This window comes from Denticeps clupeoides, chromosome 6, assembly GCF_900700375.1.
Source record: "Denticeps clupeoides chromosome 6, fDenClu1.1, whole genome shotgun sequence".
Classification (NCBI taxonomy): Eukaryota; Metazoa; Chordata; class Actinopteri; order Clupeiformes; family Denticipitidae; genus Denticeps; species Denticeps clupeoides.
Window position 1 is genome coordinate 17,898,347 of NC_041712.1, and position 23,694 is coordinate 17,922,040.

The 23,694-nt window shown below is 43.9% G+C and overlaps 2 protein-coding genes across 3 annotated transcripts; one reads left to right on the forward strand and one right to left on the reverse strand.

The window, feature by feature from the left end:
* Positions 1-3,690: 3,690 nt before the first annotated feature.
* On the reverse strand, positions 3,691-10,048 carry sar1b (secretion associated, Ras related GTPase 1B). Its single transcript, XM_028984678.1, has 7 exons — positions 9,898-10,048; positions 8,487-8,562; positions 8,016-8,135; positions 7,841-7,906; positions 6,848-6,951; positions 5,319-5,450; positions 3,691-5,227 (listed from the first exon to the last, which is right to left on the reverse strand). Exons 2-7 carry the CDS (start codon positions 8,542-8,544, stop codon positions 5,111-5,113), a joined length of 597 nt encoding a protein of 198 aa, XP_028840511.1. The 5' UTR covers positions 8,545-8,562; positions 9,898-10,048; the 3' UTR covers positions 3,691-5,110.
* A 580-nt stretch (positions 10,049-10,628) lies between these two features.
* sec24a (SEC24 homolog A, COPII coat complex component) lies at positions 10,629-23,413 on the forward strand. 2 transcript variants are annotated; one of them, XM_028984370.1, is made up of 24 exons: positions 10,629-11,090; positions 12,680-13,195; positions 14,818-14,973; positions 15,199-15,279; positions 15,602-15,685; positions 15,775-15,935; positions 16,039-16,220; positions 16,558-16,660; positions 17,114-17,240; positions 17,456-17,565; positions 17,699-17,811; positions 17,969-18,087; positions 18,233-18,288; positions 18,395-18,601; positions 18,806-18,929; positions 19,016-19,174; positions 19,283-19,456; positions 19,598-19,708; positions 19,997-20,172; positions 20,509-20,646; positions 20,731-20,835; positions 21,019-21,111; positions 21,393-21,496; positions 21,741-23,413. In XM_028984370.1, exons 1-24 carry the CDS (start codon positions 11,033-11,035, stop codon positions 21,853-21,855), a joined length of 3,372 nt encoding a protein of 1,123 aa, XP_028840203.1. In that variant the 5' UTR covers positions 10,629-11,032; the 3' UTR covers positions 21,856-23,413. The 2 variants fall into 2 exon arrangements, with proteins under 2 accessions (XP_028840203.1, XP_028840204.1); XM_028984371.1 differs by lacking the exon at positions 15,199-15,279.
* The last annotated feature ends 281 nt before the right edge of the window (positions 23,414-23,694 follow it).

Below are 23,694 nucleotides of genomic sequence, written 5' to 3' on the forward strand. Positions count from 1 at the left end.
GGGTTAACAAAAGTCATGCGAATAGGAAGTCCATTATTTCTAATTGTCCTTGCTGATGTTCAGAGTTATTAGTCTGTTTTAGGCTGGCAGGGCCTGGGGTCGTTGTGGCTCTACATCTGTACCTCTCTGGTGGTCTCATCATCAGACTGTAGAGTTTGTCTAGGTGCTTGATTCAGTGTGCCTTGAAGAGGACAAGCAGAATCAGTGGCACGTATGTAGTATGTAAACTGGTGCAGAAACATGGTGGAATACTACTGTAATAGCGGCCCAGTACCCTAACTAGGACTGACTTATTTAGGTGAAGTGAGCACTACCTGTGTTTGACTAAGTAACTATGTTTTAAACTGTGAAATTTTTAGCTGCATTAGCAGAATTATTAGACGGACAAAGTGAACAGACGTGTTTTCAGTTTAGGCTTTTAACGCCGAGACTCTGTCTGAATACCGATCACTAGCCGGCAAGCCGTTCCACAACTGCAGAGCTTTATACAAGAAAGATCTGCTCACTTCTGTGACCCTCAGCACCTTGGACTGGTCACTTGGCTCATAATGCAGTCGTGGGCACCTGAAATGCAGGTCTGGCCAAAAGGGCATCTGTGGCATGTTGTGTGCTAAGCTGTATCACATTGACAAATATTGGCTTTAAACACAGCTTCAGTGCACATTAGATGACTTGGATAAGATCATTTGGCACTGACAGGCCGGTGAATGCTGGAATACATTTCTGTATTTCTGTAAAAAAGTGGGGTGCGGATCGGTAGATCTTAACCTGGTTTCTGTTCTCACATTTCCAGCCACCTGTACTGTTATGTTGCAATTTGCATTTTCCTGCTAAGTTTAAATTCAGAACTGCTTCTGTAATAGCTTTCATCTTCTTGCGGAATATCTGTTCAGATTGGAGAGGAATCTGCATGATACACAGAGCACAAGAGGCCACTGAACAGCTTGATGAGAAAGTCAATGATGTACTTTAAGCCTCCCAATGACAATTACTAAGACAAGAGGAAATAATGCTTGTGAAGAAGGATTATAGCATAATATTATTAATTTATCATGGAGCAACTCTCTCAAAGCTTCAGATAATTAGTTACACTTATTAATAGCAACTAAGAACCAGTAATAAACCACCTAAATCCAGACTTGATTGCAGGCTCACAGGAAAACAGCCTGTCAATTTTATGTAATCCCAGTGACTGAAACATTTATTCTGTCAAGATTTAAGCAGCTTGTAGATCAGGTGATACAAATAAAAGTCATACAGTAAATAGAATATTTCCTCTACATAGTCGCAATGTGTGGAAAACAGTGGGTACAGACCCCCTTCGATTTTTCACTCTTTGTTATATTGCAGCCATTTGCAAAATCATTTAAGTATTATTCCCCTCATTAAATGTACACACAGCACCCCATATTGACAGAAACACTGAATTGTTCACATTTTTGCAAATTTATTAAGAAAGAAAAACTGAAAAATCACGTGGTCCTAAGTATTCAGACCCTTATATTTAACTCAGGTACTGTCCATTTCTTCTGATCATCCGTGAGATGGTTCTACACCTTCATTTGAGTCCAACTGTGTTTGATTATACGGATTGGACTTGATTAAGAAAGCCACACCCCCTGTCTATATAAGACCTTACAGCTCACAATGCAGAGAAAATAAGGTTCCTAAGCACACAGTGACCGCCATAGTCCTAAAATAGAAGCTGTTTGGGACGACCAAAAACCTAGAGTCTTCCGTCTGGCCAAACTGAGCTATCAGGAGAGAACAGCCTTGGTGAGAGAGGTAAAGAAGAACCCAAAGATCACTGTGGCTGAGCTCCAGAGATGCAGTCGGGAGATGGGAGAAAGTTGTAGAAAGTCAAACATCAACCTCAGCCCTCCACCAGTCAGGGCTTTATGATGAATTCTAGCTCGAACGTTTGTGCCTTAATTCTAAGCACAACTCCATGACTGTTCTTGAATGGCCCAGCCAGAATCCTGACTTAAACCCAATTGAGCCTCCATGGAGATACCTAAAACTGGCCACAACTGGCAAGAATCTGGCAGAGAATTCACAAATCCAGGTGTGGAAAAACTTGCATCTTTTCCCAAAAAGACTCATGGCTGTATTAAATCAAACTGGTGCTTCTACTAAACACTGAGGGTCTGAATACTACAATTCTGTGTTTTTCTGTCAATTTGGGGTGCTGTGTAGACATAGACAGTGGTGGCCTAGCGGTTAAGGAAACGGAACCGTAAATGATACACAGCAGCACAGCACATGGTGACACAACGAAATGTATTTAACCATCACCCTTGGTGAGCAGTGGGCAGCCATGACAGGCGCCCAGGGAGCAGTGTGTGGGGACGGTGCTTTGCTCAATGACAATCACTTCACTTTCACTAATGAGGTACCAAAAATAAACTTAATTGATTTTAGCAAATGGCTGCAATATGACAAAGAGTGAAAAAATTAAGGGGGTCTGAATACTTTCTGTACATACTGTGTGAAAGGTTTGTTGGAAAAGTTTAATTCATTTTAGCACAGGTGAGCGCTTAAAGGCCAGTACTTGATCTGCCCAGAGCAGGTTTGCAATAAATTACCATATTGATGTGTCCTGGAGTAAATTGAACCCTTGTTGTGAGGTGGGGGATGCAGGTTCAGCTCTCCAGTAAATCCAGGGTCATGAGAAAAGGTCGGCGGCGTACCTTCACCTTCAAATGAGGGAACTTAATCTGGTTTCTTAAAGCGCTGCACCAACAGTGGTTAGGAATCACTGAAGGTCTGGTATGTATCCCACATCTTGGACTCACCAAGGGTAGGGCGCACACAATACACACCATTCACTCACAACTACGGAAGAGCATGCAAACTACACACACAGGGTCTCACAAGATGTGAGGCCGGGTCATTTACGCTCTTGCCACTAGCTCAAGGTTCAAAAGTACGGAATCAGATTAGTGCCAAAATTTTCCTAATGTTGAACAAAAATAAGACATTAAAATGTAAAATAAGAAAAACATAGGTTGTCAAAATTACTGCTTACCATACCATAAATTAATATGGTATGCTAAGTTGTAATTTTGCTTACATCTTGCTTATTCCTTTTCACTTGTGAGACTTTCAATTTCACAGGTAGTTTTTACAGTTTCACTGCTGGCTTTTCAGTCGCTCCGCCCCGTTTTATGTTTACGCTGCCTGAGGATTGGGTTGGACTTCTGACAGTTCCCTCGTATGGGCGGGGCTTCACCTCATTGGCCAGCAGGCATTAATAATCGTTTTATATGATTCTATAATCCCCTTAACTCAAAAAGCCCTGAGACGGGTATCAATTGAACCTGCGTTCACACAGCAACCTTAAAAAGTCCAGCTCCCAACACAAAAGAACCTGGTATTTAAAGGCCACTAACCTTCATTAGCCTGTCCCAGTTGTGTTGGGAGCTAGAACTAGATCAGGAGCGTGGAGAATGGCATGCGTGACCCGTAACCAAAAACATGGGAGCCCAGTCAAGACCCGCAATGTAGAACATTTGGATAATTTTTAATGACTAATTACACACTTTTTACAATAATGACAGGAATAAAACATTGGTGGCCATATTTGTAGAGAGGCACTTGTCACAAAACCAGATTCACAATGCAAATGTCAACCCCCTCCCTCCCGTCGCCCAACTCGACAAGCATTAAAATCAGATGTGAACACCAATCTGTTTTTCATTGCAAACATTTATTACAATTTATGATGCAAATGACGGTTTCTTCTTTAAATGGAACAGCTCATGGAATGAAAGTGACAACAAGGGGACAAAACAAAAATGAAAGGATTATGTGCCATTCCATTACACCTCTTTATTAAAAAAAAAAAAAAAAAAAAAAAACGCTGAAACTATCCTCTAACACATTAATTTGGCATTTGATCCCTTGTTTTTAAAAATGTCACTCGCTATGCTCTGTATGTAGTCATTAAAAATTAAGGAACAAGGCATGCATAATAGTTCTTGTAATGCACATCAATCAAATCAGGAGCTACTCAGGAATCCCCTCATAAAATATATTGTTGGTTCTTCTTAAGTGTCTCATTTGGTCTACTCCGAGTTCTGAGCTTCCAACACCAACTCGGCACTCGCTCTCTTCCTCTAAATGGCCCCACAATCTGGTTCCCTCACTGCAAGCTCCTTAAGCATCATGGAAAAACGGCTTCTCTGCAACGTTGACAATGTGTCAGACCTGATAGCCTCGAGCACAGGTTGATCTAGAACCTTTACTTCGATCTCACAGCTCCCGTCCTGCTACTCACACTTGTGAAGTCTGTGAAAATGTTGACTCCCCACCGGCCCAGTTTACTGGGCCATTTAAAAAAAAAAAAAAAAAAGTCAACATTTATTTTGACAACAGAAACTTTCTGCTGTCTTCGTGAAGATTTATTGCCATTTCTGTCTCAAACCTCAGGTAGCACTTGGTAACACAGTGAATGTGTGAGTCTACACTCGAGCATAAACCTAGAGAATGAATGTGGAGTTCACGGAGGCAGTCCATTCTGAGCGTTACTCCAGTTCAAAAATTAGTACGCACTTCTGCTACTTTCAAAGGTTTCCAATACATCAGCAGGGGCAAGCTGTAGACTGTTAGACACAAATCCTTCGCAGATATGTCTGTGGCCAAATATATAATATGAATATATATATTTATATGCTAGAGTTGAAATAATGTTTAAAAAAAAAAAAAAAAAAAACAGAAACCATGGTGGGAGCACAAGAAACGCCAGAAAATTAATTCTTCCGTTAAAAGCAAATTATTGGATTTATATTTTCAACTTGCTGGGGCCAACACCATCAGTATCATATTCAGTTGTCTTGCATTTCACACAGAAACTTCTTGAGATGGAAGAAACATTTGGTAGGGGAATATTTTTTCATTGAAGATAAACCCATTTGCAACATCAATGGTAGGTTATTATCTTAGGCGGAAAAAGTGTCAGACCAAATGTTCAACCAATAAAAGTCTATTGGGTCGTATGTTTTCTTTTTTTGATTTGATTGCGGAGGCAGACTTTTCTAACCAAACATGGGACTGAGCATGGTGTGGTGGATCAGCCGGGCTCCTGGTGCGCCCCCTGGTGACTGGGGCTCTAGTCAATGTACTGGGAGAGCCAGCGGAATCCCTCGCCGTAGCCCTGCCGCTTCAGCACGCTGCACATGAACACCTCCAGCGGCCTTGTGTTCAGCTCCTTCATGGGTACGTTGCCCTGCAATTCACACCAGACCGCAACGTCACAGCACGGCCAGAACCACCACCGTTGTTCTGAGAGGAAAACACATTGTGGTCGACAGGCTCACCTTGCCTGTCGTCTGACCGTACAATCCGAAGAGTTCACGCAGCTTCTCCTCGCTGATGGCGTCTGGCTTGTCAATCTTATTGCCGAGGATGAGGATAGGCACGTTTGCAATGGTTTCATCTGTCATTAGGGCCTGTTTTCAAAAAGGAACGCGTGTGGGTAACATGTTAGTTCACAATTCTGTAGGGCAGCAAGACTAATCTAATTGCGATATCAGATTGTGCGATTAATGATAATAGTGCTATAATAGTAATTATGCAATTTATATTTTGAGTACATGGTCTGAAGAGACATTATACACTGCTCAAAAATATAAAAGGAACACAAAAACAAGACATCCTAGATCTGAATGAATGAATGAAACGTCCCTATTAAATACTTTGTTCTATACATAGTTTCTGACAACAAAATAACACAGAAATTAGATTTCCATCAATAATTTTTCTGCCCATGTAGGTCGGGATTTGAGTGACAGTCAAAATTAAAAAGCCCTACATCAAACTTGGATCAGCCTGTAATGTCGTTAAAAACAAGTCAAAGTGAGGCTCAGTAGTGTGTGGTCTCCATGTGCCTGTATGACCTCCCTACAAAACCTGGGCGTGCTCCTGATGAGGTGGCGGATGGTCTCATGTGGGATCTCCTGAGGGCTGTGCGGCCCCCAAAGAAATGCCAGCCCACACCATTGTTGACCCACTGCCCAACCGATCATGCTGGAGGATGTTGCAGGCAGCAGTGCTGCTCCTGTTCCTCCGTGCGCAAATGTGGAGGTAGCGGTCCTGCTGTTGGATTGTTGCCCTCCTATGGCCTCCTCCACGTCTCCTGGTAGCGCCTCCATGCTCTACGCTTGCCATCCTGGATGAGCTGCACTACCTGAGCCACTTGTGTGGGTTGTCGACCCAGTCTCATGCTACCACTAGCAATTCAGGCGGGTCAAGCTTGTGCAGTAAATGTCTGTAGTACCTATCCTTTCCGTATGATTCACTGCTTGTAAATATTTCGGTGATTGTTTTGCATGTTTTAAATAAATTGGTTTTTTTAATGAAATTTAAATGCAAATCTCGGCCATCGTTGTCAGTTCAGGGGACCGCAGTGCTTCAGTTGCCTTGCTGAACATGATCTATACACTGCAGCTGAACCTGCACAAGAGCAGGTCCCACATTGACAACAAATGGGTTGTGAACCAGCTTGAAAGTCACCAAAGCGGCGTGCAAAGTCAGTGCGTAGGGCGCTCAGTTTGTCAGCAAAGTGCTCACATCACCGGACCCGAGCAACAGATCTATACAAAGTGATCTCGCGAGAAGTGGCTGGGTTTGACATGTGCTTTAGGGTGCCAAATGCGTGTGTTGTGTACCTATTCCAATAACTAGAAGCCATTGGAATAGATACACAACACACTAAAATATGATTCCAGAATATACATACATGCATACAACCTCTCTGTGTATATTGTGTGACTGACTAACATTAATTTTTTTACACCCATCAGCTCCAATGAAACTGTATTTATGACCTATATAAAACTTTACTCACATCAAGCTCTGTTTTAGATTCTGCCAGTCTGCCAAAGTCCGCACAATCCACAAGGAAGACGATACCATTGATGGCTGGAAGGTAGTTTTTCCACACTCTTCGTGCTGTTCAACAAAATACGAACATAAGAATGCAAGAAAAACAAAACGAAAAAAAGTACAATGTACAAGAGACTGTTTAGGCAGTTCACATTATTCAGATGTGTGTTCAGGACCCACTAACGTATGGAACTGACATCAATTAAGTCAGCGTAAAAAATAGACTGATGCAAAACTGTTTCAACAGTACACCCATCATCAAAGACGTGGGTGTACTTAAACCTAGAAAGAAGTTATTCTGTAATTTGTACTTTATACTCTGTGTTGGAGAAGGTTATAAGAGGACGCCTTAGTGTGCTTACTTCCATATCGTGAGTGCACGGGGTGTAGGATGTCAATGACGTGAAACCCAAGACACTGTAAATCCCTGCTGATGTGATATGTAATAATATGTGTGTGATATATGACTATATCACCTCCCTAAAATATCTTTTTGTGGTACTGGCCACCGGTAAAATCACCTGCACCATGGTGCCTTCTGTTGCTGTTTATTTTAATAAAAGCAATAAAGCACTATTTAAGCACCCATGTTTACTTTGGTTATTGCATTCTTTCAATTAATCTAAGAAAGTATTCTTGGCGACCTTTTTACTTTTTTATTGAATGCTACTTCTGACATAATTTCACTCTTATTCAAGTTTAAGAGCAATAAACATGTAGGACAGCCGTAGAACTAATTTCCTGATTCCCTGCAAACCCTGTGGGCATTAACTTTCAGATTCAGAGTGAAATAAATCACTTTATTCTTAAAATGTTGTACCCTGTTTTAAAAAATCAATGTGCAATAATTTGCCATGTGCAGTCCTGGTCTATGGCGCAAACGTAAATGAAACACAGAAAGTTTAAACTGATTACAACCTTTTAAATACTTAATTATAATGAAAATCATATTTACCTTGTGCATGACCTCCCAGGTCAAAGGTAGTGAAGGTCATGCCAGCAATCGTCAGCTCCTCTGATGCTGTTACAGAAACGAAAGTGAGCAGGAAGTTGAAAAACTAAAAACAGCATTCCTACTGCGATGTCTAGCAAACAACCAAATTATGTGGCACTCTCATTCAACAACTTACTAGGATGTAAGGTTGGAACGTGCTGCCCCAATCTGTCATCTTTCAGCATGTGCAGTAGCGTCGTCTTGCCAGCATTGTCCAGTCCAAGAAATACTAACTTTCCTGATTTCCTATACAGTCCTAAAACGCAGTGCAAGAGCAGTTCTACAGTTAACTTTTTACTTGTGATACTTAGAAGACAGGATGAAATTGCAACCTGTGGCGTAACGGGGATCTGGCGTCAGACGAGGAGCACGCCCACTAACAGGCCTTGCAACCTGGGCGTTTTTTATCCAGGTCACATCTCGCTCGACAAGATCAGTACCTGCCTGACAACTGTGTAGGTGTGTCTGTGTGCACAATGTTCATAGATAGAGCGACCGGGTTCAGCGGAATGCTGTCAACACGAGCTGCTTTTTTGCCCAAATCATTACCAACGATAACTTCCGATCTGACAGCATGAAGAAAGACAAAAAGACAAGACAAACTTACCTAAAAACTGCAGTACACTACTGAAACCACTATAAATCCAATCAAATATGAAGGACATATCTGTAGCCTGGGAACCCTGTAAAAACACCAACAAGGACAATGAGAACCAAAAGAAGACTCGTACATGGAATAATTGCACAAAACTGAATCTTCCATATTCATATTGGAGATTTGGTTGTAATGGGATTCCAGGTAAAAGGCAATCCTATCCAGACCAGCACACGCCCAACACAAATATGTGCATTCCAGGTATGTTTAATAAGATTACAGATTTTTGGGAATTATTAATAGAGAATGAATGGTTTAGTGTGACAAATTAGCCAGGAACGGTAAAGTGAAGGTGACTACAGGTTTGGTTTGTCACCCCCCCCAACACCAAAGAAAAGGAGAGGACCCTAGTCAATAAATCAGGTACAGGCAGCACGATTCTGTAATAGAGCCACAATTGTGCCACGGATCGCCCGGCTGGTAAATGTGGCCTACGGGCATCGCATTATCCAAAGTCTCTCATTACACAACGTTCAAACAGCCTGATGAGGGCAAAGGTCAAGAGCACGTAAATAGGGCAGAGGCCCACGTCAGCAGCTGGCTACCTCTAGCGGCAACCTACGAGATGAACGTGTGTACAAAAAAATGGAAAAAGTGGAACAGCTACAGGCGATTTATTACTTAAAAAACAAGTATAAAAAAAAAAAATCCACACCACGTAAGGCCAGATCGCCACGCTCAATGGAACGTGTTTATCAGGTGATTCCCTATAAATGAATTTGCGGATATCGACGCGTCACCAGAGAGTAAGAGAAGATCACCAGAAACGTCAACTGTTCACGGGAAACTCGGACACGATTTAAAAGGGCGCCGAAACCCGTGGAAACGACCCGGCAGTCGGCTCTTTCCCCGCGATACAAAACACATAACCGCGTCGAACCGCTAATCTGGACCGGTTCGGCCGACCAGCTACCGGGGCGGGTTTTTTTTTAGACCGAAGCCTCGCTGACGCCGCGTAAAAAAACGCGCTGTCGTTGCGGGCAGGGTGAGGGAGGGTAAAAAAAATTATAATAATAAAGGGGGCCACATACACCGGGCCGCCGAAACCGCCGCTACGTGTCACGGGATGCTAGCGATGCTAACGTCGGCGACGCTCGAGGAAATTACGTTTCAGAGCAGATGTCCGGCAGTCGACGTTAATGTCGACCAATCTCACCCTATGTCTGCAAAAATAATAATAATGATTATTGTTATTATAAAAGTGTCGGGAGAACAGACGCTTCCTCTTCCGAACTCGCCCGTACGGGTTAGCTAGCCGGCCGGCCGAGTTAGCCTTTCGCCACTACCGCCAAATTCACACGATTTAAGAAGGAGAACAGACAAAACACTTCGCCCGAGTGGAATCGCACGGCCGAGTACTTGCCGACTGGTCTGGTTGCAGAACGATGGCCTGGGTCTAAAGAGTAAAAGCGGCCTCCGGCGCGACCAGCGACTGCGTCCCACTGGCTCTTCGCTGCCTCCGTATTTTGTTACTGAGCCACGACGCAGCAATGGCCGACCAGACCCCAGTCCTGCCCAGCCACTTCCGGCATGTGTCGCCGCGTAACGTGTCCGACTGGGACAATGTGTGTGTTTCAAAGTCAGCTGCTAGACGTTGTTTGGCTGATTTAAATTAAAAGCTTGGCCATCTTCGTCTAGACATTTCGATTTACATATAGACCAGTATAATTAGAATTTATTTTTGTTAGAAAAATCTGTGCCTCGCACCGTATTATAACTAGGGGAGGTGGTAGCCTGGTGGGTAACACACTCGCCCATGAACCAGAAGACCCAGGTTCAAACCCCACTTACTACCATTGTGTTCCTGAGCAAGACTCTTAACCCTAACTTGCTCCGGGGGGGGGGCTGTTCCTGCAACTACTGACTGTAAGTCGCTCTGGATAAGGGCGTCTGATAAATGCTGTAAATGTATTATTTTAATACCCATTGCCGCTCGACGCTTTTAACAATTTGATATCAGCGTCGCCCCGTCGAATGTTTCTACTCGATTGGCACCGATCTTGCACAGGAAATGCCACGTGTACCAATTGCGCATGCTTCGAGGCGGCGTGACGTCGCCGCGGTGAAAAGCGCAGGCCGCGGCGCGCCGATCCGGGATCGGTCGCTCTTAAACAACAACCGGGGTTTCGCGGCACGAAGGAGCCCTCGGCACAGGCCGCAGACCAGCGCAAAAGGCGCAGTTCCCACCGGGCGACGTTCGCCGCTTCCTGGGCAGGGTGATCCCGACTTCCTGTGTAAGAAGAGAAGACTCTCAGGGCCCGAACCCCCCAGTAAGACGGGCAATGGCCTCGGTCCGTCGGTAACTTGTCCTGTCGGATCGCGACGTTCCGTGCATCGGAGTTTGTGGGGGTTAAAAAAAAAAAAAAAGAAAGAGCCTCCGCCGCCCGGAGCGTGTATATATATATTTTTCTCTCGTTCGGAAGCCCGCTAGTTAGCTCTTCACCGCCGAAGCGGCTCTAAATTTGGTCCCGGTGTGAGGTGTGGGTGTTTTTTTCAAGATGTCAAACGCCGCGTTCAACTCCCAGAACGGGGCGGACGGGCAGGCTTACGCCAACGGTAGGTGTCCTCTTCTTCTCTTCTTTAACGATGGCAGCGTTTTGTCGGGATTCGGCGGTGGATCTGCGTGGCGCTGGCGGGGCTGTCGGCTCACCAACTTTTTTTTAATACTCGTCTCGCTGTAGCCGTGCACTTTGGCTAACACTTTCGTTAGCAAATGCGTAGCTCGTACCGCGGCTAGCTGCTCGGCTAACAGACGTCGGCTACAATCTAGTCAGTCACCATGTCAGATTAAGCAAAATGTTTGTTTCAAATATAATGAACAGTATATTGTTATTTCGAGATGTGTGTTGTTATTTTCGGTACGCGTGTCCAACAACGCTGGCGTAAGAGTTTTACCGTCAAGCTCTTGTCGACGCGGGTCGGCTTAATCACGAAACCGGTTTTAAACTTAGACCTTTTCAGACCAAAGTCCGTAATTTCGTAATTACGTTGCGTTTAACCCCGCGTCCGCGGTCATTTGTCCCTTCCGATCACGTTTTTTTTTTTTGTGTGTGTGTTTGCTAGAGCCGATTTTTTTTGTTAGAAACCGCGTGGGTGTGTTGGAGTGGGTTTTAAACTTGTCGTTTTTGAGAGTCGACTTTCCCTCGATCGAGTCGGGAACTGGCTCCGTCCTCTGCTGTACATGTGGCACGTCCGAGCTGATTCGGCCGATCCGACTTGCCAGAGTTGATCAGAGCAGGTCGCGACGTGTCACAACGTTCAGTGTTCCCCACGCGGGACGTTTTATTATTCGCACAATCACGCCAGCTCGCAGTGAAAAGGTTGATTTTTGTTTTCCAAGTCGGATAAATCCCCGCGTCGTCTAGCAGGGACTTTGCCTGCAGATGATGATCTGTTACATAATGAGCTCTTTGTTGCGAAGAGAGAAGAGGAATGCGGGGTTCTTATTTACCACAGTCTTCTGTCAGATTATTATTATTATTTTTTTTTTTTATTCAAGTTTACTGCCAGTCTTTGAAATCATAAATTGTAAAGTCCAAGAATAAATGTCGTTCTGAGTTCGGTGTGTTACAGGCCCTTTTTTTATTATTATTAATAATAAACATGTGTATATGAAGTGAAATTGCATTCGTGGGTACCAGCGAGGCGCGGCCACGCATTTTCCCTCCCCTGATGCCCGTTGGGCCTGGTTACCTGGGGCTTGTTGGACGGCCGCCCTGAACGGCGTCTCAGGACGAGGAGGATCTTAGCGCTGGAGATCTCTCCGGGATTAGGCGTGTTCGCGTTCTGCGCCGAGAAAGTCGCCGTCTAATCTCCCGGCTCGGGTGGCATATCGCTTCATGTGAGGACGCCCATTTTTTTTTTTTTTTTTAAATGGTGGAAGGTTGCATTTGTTTGCAAGAGGTTTTCATTATTGTGGATTTCTGTATAATATTTGGGAACATGATGTTTCCCCAATTGGCTTTGGCTGTTTTTTTTTTTGACCTGAGGTCACTCAGGTCAACCATGCACAGTGGCATCTGATTTAAATAATGTGCTACCTGCCTTGGTTTATGACATATTATTTAGTTTGCTTATTCAGCTGTGTGTTTTGTACTTAATCTTTTTATACACAAGTTTTTTTTTCCACGTTTCTGCTTTCCCAGGTCCTTCACAGAACCCATTGTTGATGCCACCAGGAAACCAGGGCTACAACATGGCAGACCAGCCTCAGTATTTCAACCAGATGCCAGCCAAGACACCTGTGCAACCTGGACTTTATGCTGGCCACCATCACCCAGTTCCTCCTCCAGTCAGCTCTTATCAGACCCCCCTTGGTCCACCCATGCAAGGCAGGCCACCAGTAGGACCACCACAGCCTGGCTTTCCAGCCCAGAGGCTACCCCCGCCGCCCCAGAGCTCCCCTTCCCCACCAGTGGCCACGAACAGCTACTACACAAGTCCACAGAACCCTCCGCCACCCAGCTGGAACTACGGCCCGCGTCCTCCCATGGGAACACCTCCACCTGCCAATCACGTGTCCTCACCGCCTAGCCCCGCCATGAACCAGTCTTCTCTGGGCCACGCCGTTGCACCACCTCCCACCACGGTCCTTCACAATGCCTCTCATCCATCTGGGCACCCACTTCCTCCAGGGCCACCCAACAGTTGGTCACATCCAGGTACTACATTAATCCAACACTGCTTTCACGGTAAAGTTCTCTCTTCATGTTGAAGCGTTGGGTTGCCGAATACGGACAAACTTAGCGCTATCTTGGCACTTCCTTCTCTGATAAACTCACGAGGACTGTCCACAGTGTACCGATCTCACTTTGCTGATGTTGGAAGTGGACGTTGCACCCAGAGAAGCAGTTGGCGACACTTATCTCTCTGGCAGCCATTTACTGGTTTACTGCTACAGGTTATAGTTTTTAGACCTTACCTGACTGACCGGTGTGCTCTTACAGTCCCCTAATATTGGGCTAAATGGAAGAATAAGAAGACCAGCTGTGTTAATGACTGAATACTTTTCATTTTCTAAACCGAAAGTTTCTGCCGGGTCTGTTCTTTACACCTTTGCGTCTCGGTCACACCATAGCCAGCCCACATTTTTCTATTCCCATTACATCACATCTCAGCTAGCTGGCAAGCCTCACGCACACTTGGCCCTGTATCACATAAAACTCGCCTGTCCGGCTCACACCAACCACCGTATCAGCGTGGCGAAGCGCGCTGAGGAACACGTTGGCACGTTGGACAGGAACTGAAACTAGCGCAGACGCAGCCGACCCGTTCCTGAAGCTTCCACAGACGATATAAATAAATCACCGGTGCGTTCGGTCTCACTCCGCATTCATTAAAAGCACCGGACGGGTACACGCATCGCGGTTCAGTTTAGCCGTTAACATGCTCCGGAAATCTGTTGATTATGCGGAGCATGCAAGGATTTGCCAGATCAGTTGAGCTAAGATTGTTAGAGGACTACCATTGGAAGAGGATTGGCTGTAACTTCAGCGATGACAGATGGTTTGTGCGTAGCGACTCCTAGTAGAGACTAGTGTCTGTATCATGCTTGGACTATTATGGTGCAATTTATCTCTTTTTATCTGTTTTTATCTTTATTATTACTAAATTAATTTGGTTGCCACAATCTGAAATATAATGTCATACATTTTTGGGCATATGACCCTGACTTGTTTGTGGCTCTGTGCTCTTATTCTTTAGAATAACCCACACACAGATTTCTCGACCAATTTGCTTGTTCACCTTCGACGTTTTTCTTCTCTAAAGCTACCCTTTTATGAGAAAGGCCTCCTGTCTGGCCTGTTGTGTGCGTATAGGGACTCTCTGCTGCTTTTTGGCATTGTGTGGGTAACTCAATATACAGATTAGAGGTCTGGATGTAAGTGGAAAATGCCAAGTGTACTTGTCCGCGTGGTTCCTAGTTTCCATGGTTTTATTCACACCGGTACTTATAATATGGCATATTTTAAGTTTGTAAAACGTCTCTGGACTAAGAACAGTAGTATTACTACCCGAAACTGTCTCTGCTGCAGGATATGTATGGCTGTCAGTCCTCAGTTAGCACAGGTGCTGTCTCAACAAGTGCAGATGTTCACGGGAAGTTGATAATCATCCAAACATTTCCTTGTGTATTAATTACAAGTGGTGCATTTATGGTTGACGCCAAATCATGTAACTGAATTATATGGGTGTGTGGTGAAGAATGTCTGAATGTAAAAACGCAACGTTTGTCTGAGCACTAAGTGCTTTTTCTTTTTCTAATATGCTTCATGTGGCTCAGGCTCCGCTCCTCCTCCAGTGACCGCCATGCCAACACAGACGTACCAGCCAGGCAGATCTATGTATGGCGCGCCACCAACCATGGCACCTACATCACCCCCCACAGCTCCTTTGGGAACGGCTACTCCGCCACCCCCCATGTCCACCCCTAATGAAGGTAAAAGCTCGTCTGTTGCTTTCTCAGCTCAGTACATTTTCATATTGTTGACCATGATTAATGACACCGTTTCCTTAAGGGATGATCAGAGTAATGGGCTTAGTAGTTTGGGAGAGGGTCTTGTCTTTACATGTTTTATTTTGTGGCATACTGTATTCTAAATGAATATTCTAAAAAATAGCCGAGGAGCAGGATAAATCTGTTTGCTCTTTGTTGTCGTGCCAGCTGGTCAGTGTGGGAATGTTGCTAGTAGTGCGTCGGCCCAGAGTGATGTGGAGAGCACGGACTGGGACGTTGACCAGCCAGGTGTGATTGGGTCGAACGCATTTCTCCTAGTGCCTGTTTAGTGTAGCATTTCATTTCCTTTATTTTTGTCCATAGAAGTTCTGTGTGACCTTTTTTTTTTTTTTTTTTTTCCTTACCGTAATTTTCCTCATCACAGCTCCATACAGATGGCCACCCCAACCCCCCACCCCACCCACCCACTTCAGTGTCGTGTATTGTCTGTGTACCTCCATGTAACGTTTACAATGGGTTTAGAGTAGATGCATGCTTTGTGGTGTGGTGACCTTTCTGTGTTACCTGTGGTTTGCACCTGTCGTGACCTTTCACAATGGCTGTTTACCAGGGGCAAGGCACACACCCACACCAGGCCACAGCGCTGCAGTTCCCAACAGTTTTGATCACGTGGAGACGGGAGGCAGAGCCATGAGTGAGTGAAGTTGGATAAATAAATGCTTATTCTGTTGTCTGCTTGGCTCCAGGTAGTTCTGACCGTTTCTTTTAAAACTTTATTTGCAGCCGCCCCGCCACCTCCTCAGCCTGGGTCAGTGGGAAGGCAGATTGGTCAGTCTTATCCCTCTTTGCCTCCAGGGTACCAGGGCATGGCTCCGCCCACAAATTCTGGCCCAGTGCATCCTCCAGCACAGCCATACGGCCAGCCACCACAGCCATACCAACAGGTAGAACAGGCATCGGCTTATCATTGTACACACACACACCAACCCTCAACATCTTCTCTTTCTCACATTTGTCCTCATCTGTAAACTTTTTTTGTGTTCCCAGCCATCAGCCGGCCCAGCACAGCTTAGCCCCTCATTAGCAACGTTGAGTCTGCAGTCTCAGACACCCAGCGCACTCAGAGTCGTCAACCTGCTGCAGGAACGCAACCTGCTGCCCACCAACGCCATCACTGCACCCACACCATGCTTGCCTCAGGACCTGCAGAAAATCAACTGCAACCCAGAGTGAGTCCTTTTTATTTATTTTTTTATTTATGTATGTATGTATGTATGTAAATGCAAATGCATTCACACACACTCTTACCATGATTGCAGTCATTTGATTTCAAAGTTGCATTTTGTGCAGAAATCTTAATATCTCATTTGGCATATTTCCTAGCAAAGGAGCCACACACCCCGTAGGGTAACAGCTCAACATTAGACCAGATTGCAAACACTCCCACACACATCACAGAACAGCAGGAGCCAAGACCCTTTACGTTCCACTACAGCAGGGAAAGGATCAGAGCTGAACAGCAGTGTGTTTGACTGATCTCGCCTCTCTCTTCCTTCTGTCGTGCAGTGTGTTTCGCTGCACCCTCACCAGTATCCCCCAGACACAGTCTCTACTGAACAAAGCAAAGCTCCCCCTGGGCCTTCTGCTCCACCCCTTCAAGGATCTGTCGGTAAGTCGCCGTGCTCCAAGGTCCTTAACCTGCTCTGACACATTTCATCTGTGCCAAAAAATTACCATTTTGCTGGCGGTTCATTGTGTACTTAATGTCAATTCCATTGTAAAATAAAATCTTATGTGTTTAATTTATCAAGACAAGTGTATTTAGCAAGTGTTTACATTTTTTGGATCACCGTTGAAGTGGTAGACGTTGTGGTCATGTAAATAGTGAACAAATGTTTATTTTGGATATACTTGTTTTATTCTGATGCTGTACTTAGACTATTTCTACCTTTTACTGACCCAATATGCTTTCAGCACAAGTAGTTCATTAGCAAAAGATGGACTCAGCATCTTAAAGTATGCTGAAGGGACAGTATAAAAGCTCTTCTCGCTGTACACCTTACAACCTTCTTCTATCAAATGAGGTTCCAATTTTTTTTTTCTTCTGCAATTTCTACTGCAGCAGCTTCCAGTTGTCACCTCTAGCACCATTGTCCGCTGCCGCTCTTGCAGAACTTACATCAACCCCTTTGTGTCTTTCCTGGACCAGAGAAGGTGGAAGTGCAACCTTTGTTACAGAGTCAACGACGGTGAGGGTTGTGGAATTGTGGTGATATAGATGTATCAGCACAAGGCAGACCAGCGGTTAAATGCAGAGGACCCATTTTGTTGTGTGCAGTGTGCTGTGCTGTCTCTCAATGACAATCGCTTCACTTCATATGTTTGGTTACAGTTATTTATTAAACTCTTATTAGCCATACTTGCATTGATACCAGTTTTGTGTGCCTCTTCATTTCTGCTTCAGTTCCGGAGGAGTTCATGTATAATCCTGTCAGCCGATCATACGGAGAACCTCACAAAAGACCTGAAGTCCAGAATGCTACCATTGAGTTTATCGCTCCCTCCGAATATATGGTAATATACACAGTATATATATATATTACTGTATTTTATTAACAATTAATTTTTCTGCTCTCATCTTAGGCCATGTGTGAGTTGATAAAAAGCAGTATTGTATGGTTAAGAGCTTGTTCTTTGAATTGCATAGCTACGACCACCACAACCAGCTGCTTACCTCTTCGTCCTGGATGTATCCCACAATGCAGTGCAAACTGGATACATAGATGTTGTCTGTCAGTTGCTTCTGGAGAACCTTAACTCGTAAGTTTATTCATAACTAGCACAGAAATGTCTCATAACCACGTTTTGAAAGAAAGACAGCTGCTTAGCTGATGGGCTGGGTTTTGGTTGTTAATATTCAGCACCGTGAAAAGGATGGCCATATTATCTGATTGTCATCCCCATGTGTGTTGTTCAGGCTTCCAGGGGACACAAGGACTAAAATTGGCTTCATAACATTTGACAGCACGGTCCATTTCTACAACCTCCAAGAGGGGCTTTCACAGCCGCAGATGCTCATAGTGTCTGATATTGAAGGTGAATTAACATCTCAATAACACTGATAAAATACTAATGACAAACAATTGTCGTGTATGCTACGATGAAATTGTTCAGAACGTGTAGAATATAGGTAAACACTTTGTGCTGTGTGCTCAGATGGCTTCTTGTGTTCCTGTTGCAGACATATTTTTACCAACACCAGATAGCCTTTTAATAAATCTCAATGAATCGAAGGAGGTAGGAATTCACCACAACACATTCTTCTCCTAAAACCTTAAAACACACACACACACACACACGTTGGATTTTTAAAAATTGTTTTTGTGTATGTGTGTTCATGAAGCTGGTCCAGGATCTGCTCAAGAGTTTACCGCAGATGTTCAGTAAGACCATGGAGACTCATTCTGCACTTGGCCCAGCCTTGCAGGCTGCCTTCAAGCTCCTCTCGCCCACTGGGGGCCGGATATCTGTGTTCCAGAGCCAGCTTCCTACTGTGGGCGTGGGGGCTCTCAAGTCTAGAGAAGATCCTAATCAGAGAGCATCTACCAAGGTGAGCGGTCCGGGTCTAGGTCTTCAACTAGCTGTTTCTGATCTTCTGCTACTATTCCTCTTCTTTACACTAACCTCTTTATACCTGTCTAGATTAGATTATTTTTGTATATGCATATCCAAAATTTGATCGGATGTGACATTTTTGTCTAAAACAAATAAATTTGAGGGTCTGTTAATTGTCCTTTCTGTGCCTGCTCTGTAGGACATCCAGCACCTGTCCCCAGCCACAGACTTTTATAAGAAGCTGGCACTGGACTGCTCAGGACAACAGGTGGCGGTGGACCTGTTCCTTCTCAGCTCACAATACTGTGATCTGGCCTCACTGGGTACGATTTACTCCTCTGCCATTTTTTTTCTCATACCCAAACCCATTTCTACAGACACAACTAAAGGCTCTGATCTTTTTCTCCAGGTGGAATATCTCGGTATTCAGCTGGCAGCATCTACTATTACCCCTCATACCACAATCAGCATAACCCATCCCAGACAGAGCGCTTCCAGAAGGATCTGAAGAGGTATCTCACTCGCAAAATTGGCTTTGAGGCTGTTATGAGGATACGCTGCACCAAAGGTATTGAACATCCCTTTGCGAATACGTTCAGGACGTGTTAAAGCATCCGGGCGAGTGGTATGACTTCACGTTGGGTCAACCTTCATCCCTTTCTGTTTCTCATTCAAGGCCTATCTATACACACTTTCCATGGGAATTTCTTTGTCCGCTCGACGGACCTGCTCTCCCTGCCCAACGTGAACCCAGATGCCGGCTTTGCTGTGCAGATGTCCATTGAGGAGAACTTGGTGGACATGCAGGTGGTTTCATTCCAGGCTGCCCTGCTCTATACATCCAGCAAAGGTATGGTTTGGATCTGTGGAGGATTTTTCTTTCTACTTTCTATACTGTAACAAACTGGTCCACAGTTTTTGATTTATCTGGGGTTTATACATTTTCATGTTACTGTGATTTTCATTTTCGGCATGTCTTGTGCTTTTACAGGAGAGCGAAGGATCAGAGTCCACACCATGTGTCTACCTGTTGTGAACTCGCTGTCAGACATCTTTGCTGGAGCTGATGTCCAGGCCATCACGGGACTGCTGGCAAGCATGGGTGAGTTTTAATTGGTGTGAACTGTGCCACTGGACTCCATATGCCACATCAGAATTTAGCAGGTGGCACATCAGAATTGTCAATATGGACAGATTGGTACGAACAACTAAGACATTTGGGCTGTCTGCATGGGTTGCATGGTTACCCTCCCCGAGTGTCGTTCTGGAGTTTGTGATATATAAACGGGGACTCTTCTTTAGCCATGGTGTCAGTATTAGGAATGTTGTATTGACTCCATATGTATGTGTCCCAGTTTGATACATTCCGGCCTCCATTCCCTCTGTACAGCTGTGGACCGCTCTGTGACTGCCAGTCTGAGTGACGCTCGAGACGCCATGACCAATGCGGTCATCGATTCCATGGCGTCCTACCGAACGTCAGTGTTGACCATCCAGCAGCCTGGCCTCCTGGTCCCCAGCTGTCTCCGCCTCTTTCCTCTCTACATCCTGGCCCTGCTTAAACAGGTATTTGGGTCTCAGCCTGCAGATGCACATTCTTGCTAGGGCAGGGCAATTGGCCTAAAAAAAATCATTATAATAATAATATTATTTTATTATATTAATGTTCATACATTGAAAAGGGTAAAATATTAGTGCATGTGTGTCTATATGAAAATGCTCTAAACAATTGCTTTGGGTACACAATCACCCCATTTAACAATATAAGTGTTGCATTCATGAGAATTTATTTAAAACATGAATCCTTGTATATAAATCACGAAATAGATTTTCAGAAATGATCTGTATAATGTGGCAGACGTTCTGAAGACTAAGTCAGTCTACTCGGCTTTCTCCTTGCAGAAAGCCTTCCGAACGGGAACCAGCACCCGATTGGATGACCGTGTGTTTGCAATGTGCCAGCTGAAGTCCCAACCTCTGTCTCACCTCCTGCTCATGATACACCCGGTGCTGTACCGTGTGGATGACCTGAATGATGAGGTAAGGCTTTTTAAAAAAAAAATTGTATGTTAAAAATATATATTAAAAAATTATATATTAACATATATTGTCTTCTCTTGTCAGGGTGCGCTGAATATAAATGACCGAACAATCCCCCAGCCCAAAATTCTGCAGCTGTCTGTGGAGAAACTCAGCAGGGAGGGAGCTTTCCTTATGGATACTGGCTCGGTCAGTACATTTTTTAATTTTTTTTTTTTTAAAGAATAATAATATAATACTGATTTTAATTATAACTAGATTAGGATTTTTTCCACCCCCTTATTTCCATGCCGTCTTATGTGGTGTCGGGGTCTGGAATAGAGTAGGAGGAACAAGTATACATTGGTATGCTCTGCTCTCTGTGTTATGTAGGTGATGTACCTATGGGTTGGAAGGAATTGCAGCCTCAACTTCCTCATGCAGGTCCTTGGAGTTCCAAACTATTCAGCATTGCCCCAGAGCATGGTAAGAGCCACCCTCTTTTCTAGAGCATTTTGTAAGGCATGAGTCCCATGTCACATGTGAGACAAGTGTGAAACTTTTTTTTGTCACTCTAATTTGCAGCTAGAGTTAGTTAAATGATTAATTTTTGTGTATAGGGGAAATTGTTTCATACATATAAATACATACACAAACACACACACAATTTATTAATTTACATATATGTTTATTATTTTTTGTCACACTGAGGCTCTGTGAGTACACGTGATGTGACAAGAAAAACTGTGTGATTTGATTTGTTACAGAATCAGCTCCCAGAACTTGACACTGCTGAATCTGCGAGGACAAGGACTCTCATTGGCTGGCTAAGAGAGCAGAGACCCTTCTACCCCATCTTACACATAATCAGGTTTGCCAAACAATTTCATGACTTATCAGTGTTTGGTTCATCCTCATTTTTGAATGAACCCTCCCTGGAATCTTGTCTCTTTTATTATTAATCCAAGGTTTATCGGTTGGGTCTCAGACCATTTTGTAGTTATCAGCACTGTTTTTCATAGTATATCTTCCAGACCTTCAGTTCATGGTCATCCAAGGCAATGCTTTGTATGTTTGTTTTCATCATGGAGTAAACACTGATCTGTATTTTTCAGGGATGAGAGTCCACTCAAGGCTGAGTTTATGCAGAACATGATAGAGGATCGGACCGAGTCGGCCTTGTCATACTACGAGTTCCTTCTGCACTTGCAACAACAGATCTCCAAATAACCTGGCCCTGCCTGGGGATGATGCCAAGGCATATCCAGCAGTATTGACACTTGGAGTAGGTGGGCAGTATGGAGACTGAACTGCTGCTGTAACCTCTTGCTGCCCTCTGATGGACGTCTGTTCCTCTCATCAAAGCTGACAGAGTTTTCAATAAAGCTTCATGTGTTTTAAAATTGACAAAGACTGAAGGTAGATCTGATTGGTTGTTGATTTGACTGTTTGATAGATGCATGCTTGAACCCATCAAAAACCAAAAGCAATGTTGGTCAAGGCAAGAGAATCAGTGTTTTGAACTTTTGAGAAAGCCTGTTCTTAAATCAAGTTTCCTATGTGAATTTACAAGGCTAGGAAAGCACAGCAAAACCACGAAATAATTGATCACACTGAAGACTTTTGTTGAACTGTTGTTTGCACTTGATTGAAAAGTTCAAACTACTTTATATAGTTGATGTGCACAACAATACAAGGCTGTGGTGGGGTACCACTAACACACATTGTTCTCATTTAGACACTGTAGTTGTGAGCCGAACAAATATCCAGGTTTGTCATTGCCAAGGCTGATCACAGACATTTAGACATTTTATCCATTGCCTTGAGTACACTGATAACGTGAAAATCTGTCTTCATAATGTGGCTCTTGCTGTCTGTGCGTGCGTCAGAAACTACGCTTTCCTCCTCCCTCTTTTAATTTATGAGTATCCAATCTGATTAAATTCTGTATTTGCCTTGTATTGGGAACTCATTGTTTTATTATGAAGCCTTGTTTAAGATGCAGACACACTCTATATATAGATATGGATATGGGAAATTTCTTTAACAAGGATGTAACAAAGCCATTGTGATCTAATGCTTTATTGGAACTTGTATATTAAAAAGTACATTTGTAAGGATTAAAGTAGTGAGTTTGTAGAAAGACCATAAAGATCTGATTATATATATATATATAAAACTGGGGCTTTTGGTTTTTAATCTAGTGGTGCTTCTGTGTTATGGATTGGGTCAGGGAGCGCCATCTTTAATTCAAGAAAACTTTTAGATAAGTTTCAACGTGTGTGTGTAAACATTTTCCTTCTTGTTCTTCCAAAAATGTCTCACTATTTTCCCTTTTGTTTGACTTTTCTATCCACGCCATATAGCCGGCACCTGAAGTGTTATGATGAGTGTGTATCTGTGAAAAGAGTTTGTTTTGCCGAAAACTGTTTCACAACGTGATCACAATGAAGGGGGATATGAATGTTTAAAGTTTTGGCAATGTTTTATCATATTTCTTAATCATGTTAATATTTGTGTATAGCTGAGGGACATTAACATCTCTTGGGGAAAACCCAAGTGCAGTTTTGGCAGTGTTGTGTACTACATGGTACAGATGCCGGAGCTTCCTGATGCCGTTAAGATTTCATTTTTGTACTTCAGTCAGTTTTGGTTTCTATTACCAAACTATCTTTCTACATCATGCTGAACAACTGCACTTGGGAATTTGTACATTGTTAACTCTCAGTTTTGTAAATGTGTACAAAAAAATTTCTTAAAATATTAAATCAAGAGTTCCATATGAAAATGTATTGAATCATTATCTGATGTGGAAAAAAACACTTGACTGGTAAAATGGATGACGTTGATGACCTTGTTACTATGGCACCTGGCAGTGGGTGGGGTTTATTAGGGAGCAGGATTGCGAGGGCTAGACAGGCTGCATCAAAGAATCTCCAAAACGTCAGACCTTAGGTGGGGGTTCAAATCTCTAGCAGTGGTCCAATAATGGAAAACTGGTGAACACAGACCCACATGCTGATGGGGAGCAAACGCAGTGGCACCTTGGCGGACCAGGATTCGAACCGG

Excerpts from the sequence above, each read along its gene's own strand:
- sar1b (XM_028984678.1), bottom strand. The coding sequence starts at position 8,544 with ATGTCCTTCATATTTGATTGGATTTATAGTGGTTTCAGTAGTGTACTG. Across the intron at positions 5,451-6,847 it reads AATCTAAAACAGAGCTTGAT|GCCCTAATGACAGATGAAAC; the intron begins GTGAGTAAAGTT and ends TTTTGAAAACAG. Across the intron at positions 5,228-5,318 it reads ACGGTCAGACGACAGGCAAG|GGCAACGTACCCATGAAGGA; the intron begins GTGAGCCTGTCG and ends TGTGAATTGCAG.
- sec24a (XM_028984370.1), top strand. The coding sequence starts at position 11,033 with ATGTCAAACGCCGCGTTCAACTCCCAGAACGGGGCGGACGGGCAGGCT. Across the intron at positions 18,602-18,805 it reads ATCAGAGAGCATCTACCAAG|GACATCCAGCACCTGTCCCC; the intron begins GTGAGCGGTCCG and ends CCTGCTCTGTAG. Across the intron at positions 20,836-21,018 it reads TCCTTATGGATACTGGCTCG|GTGATGTACCTATGGGTTGG; the intron begins GTCAGTACATTT and ends TGTGTTATGTAG.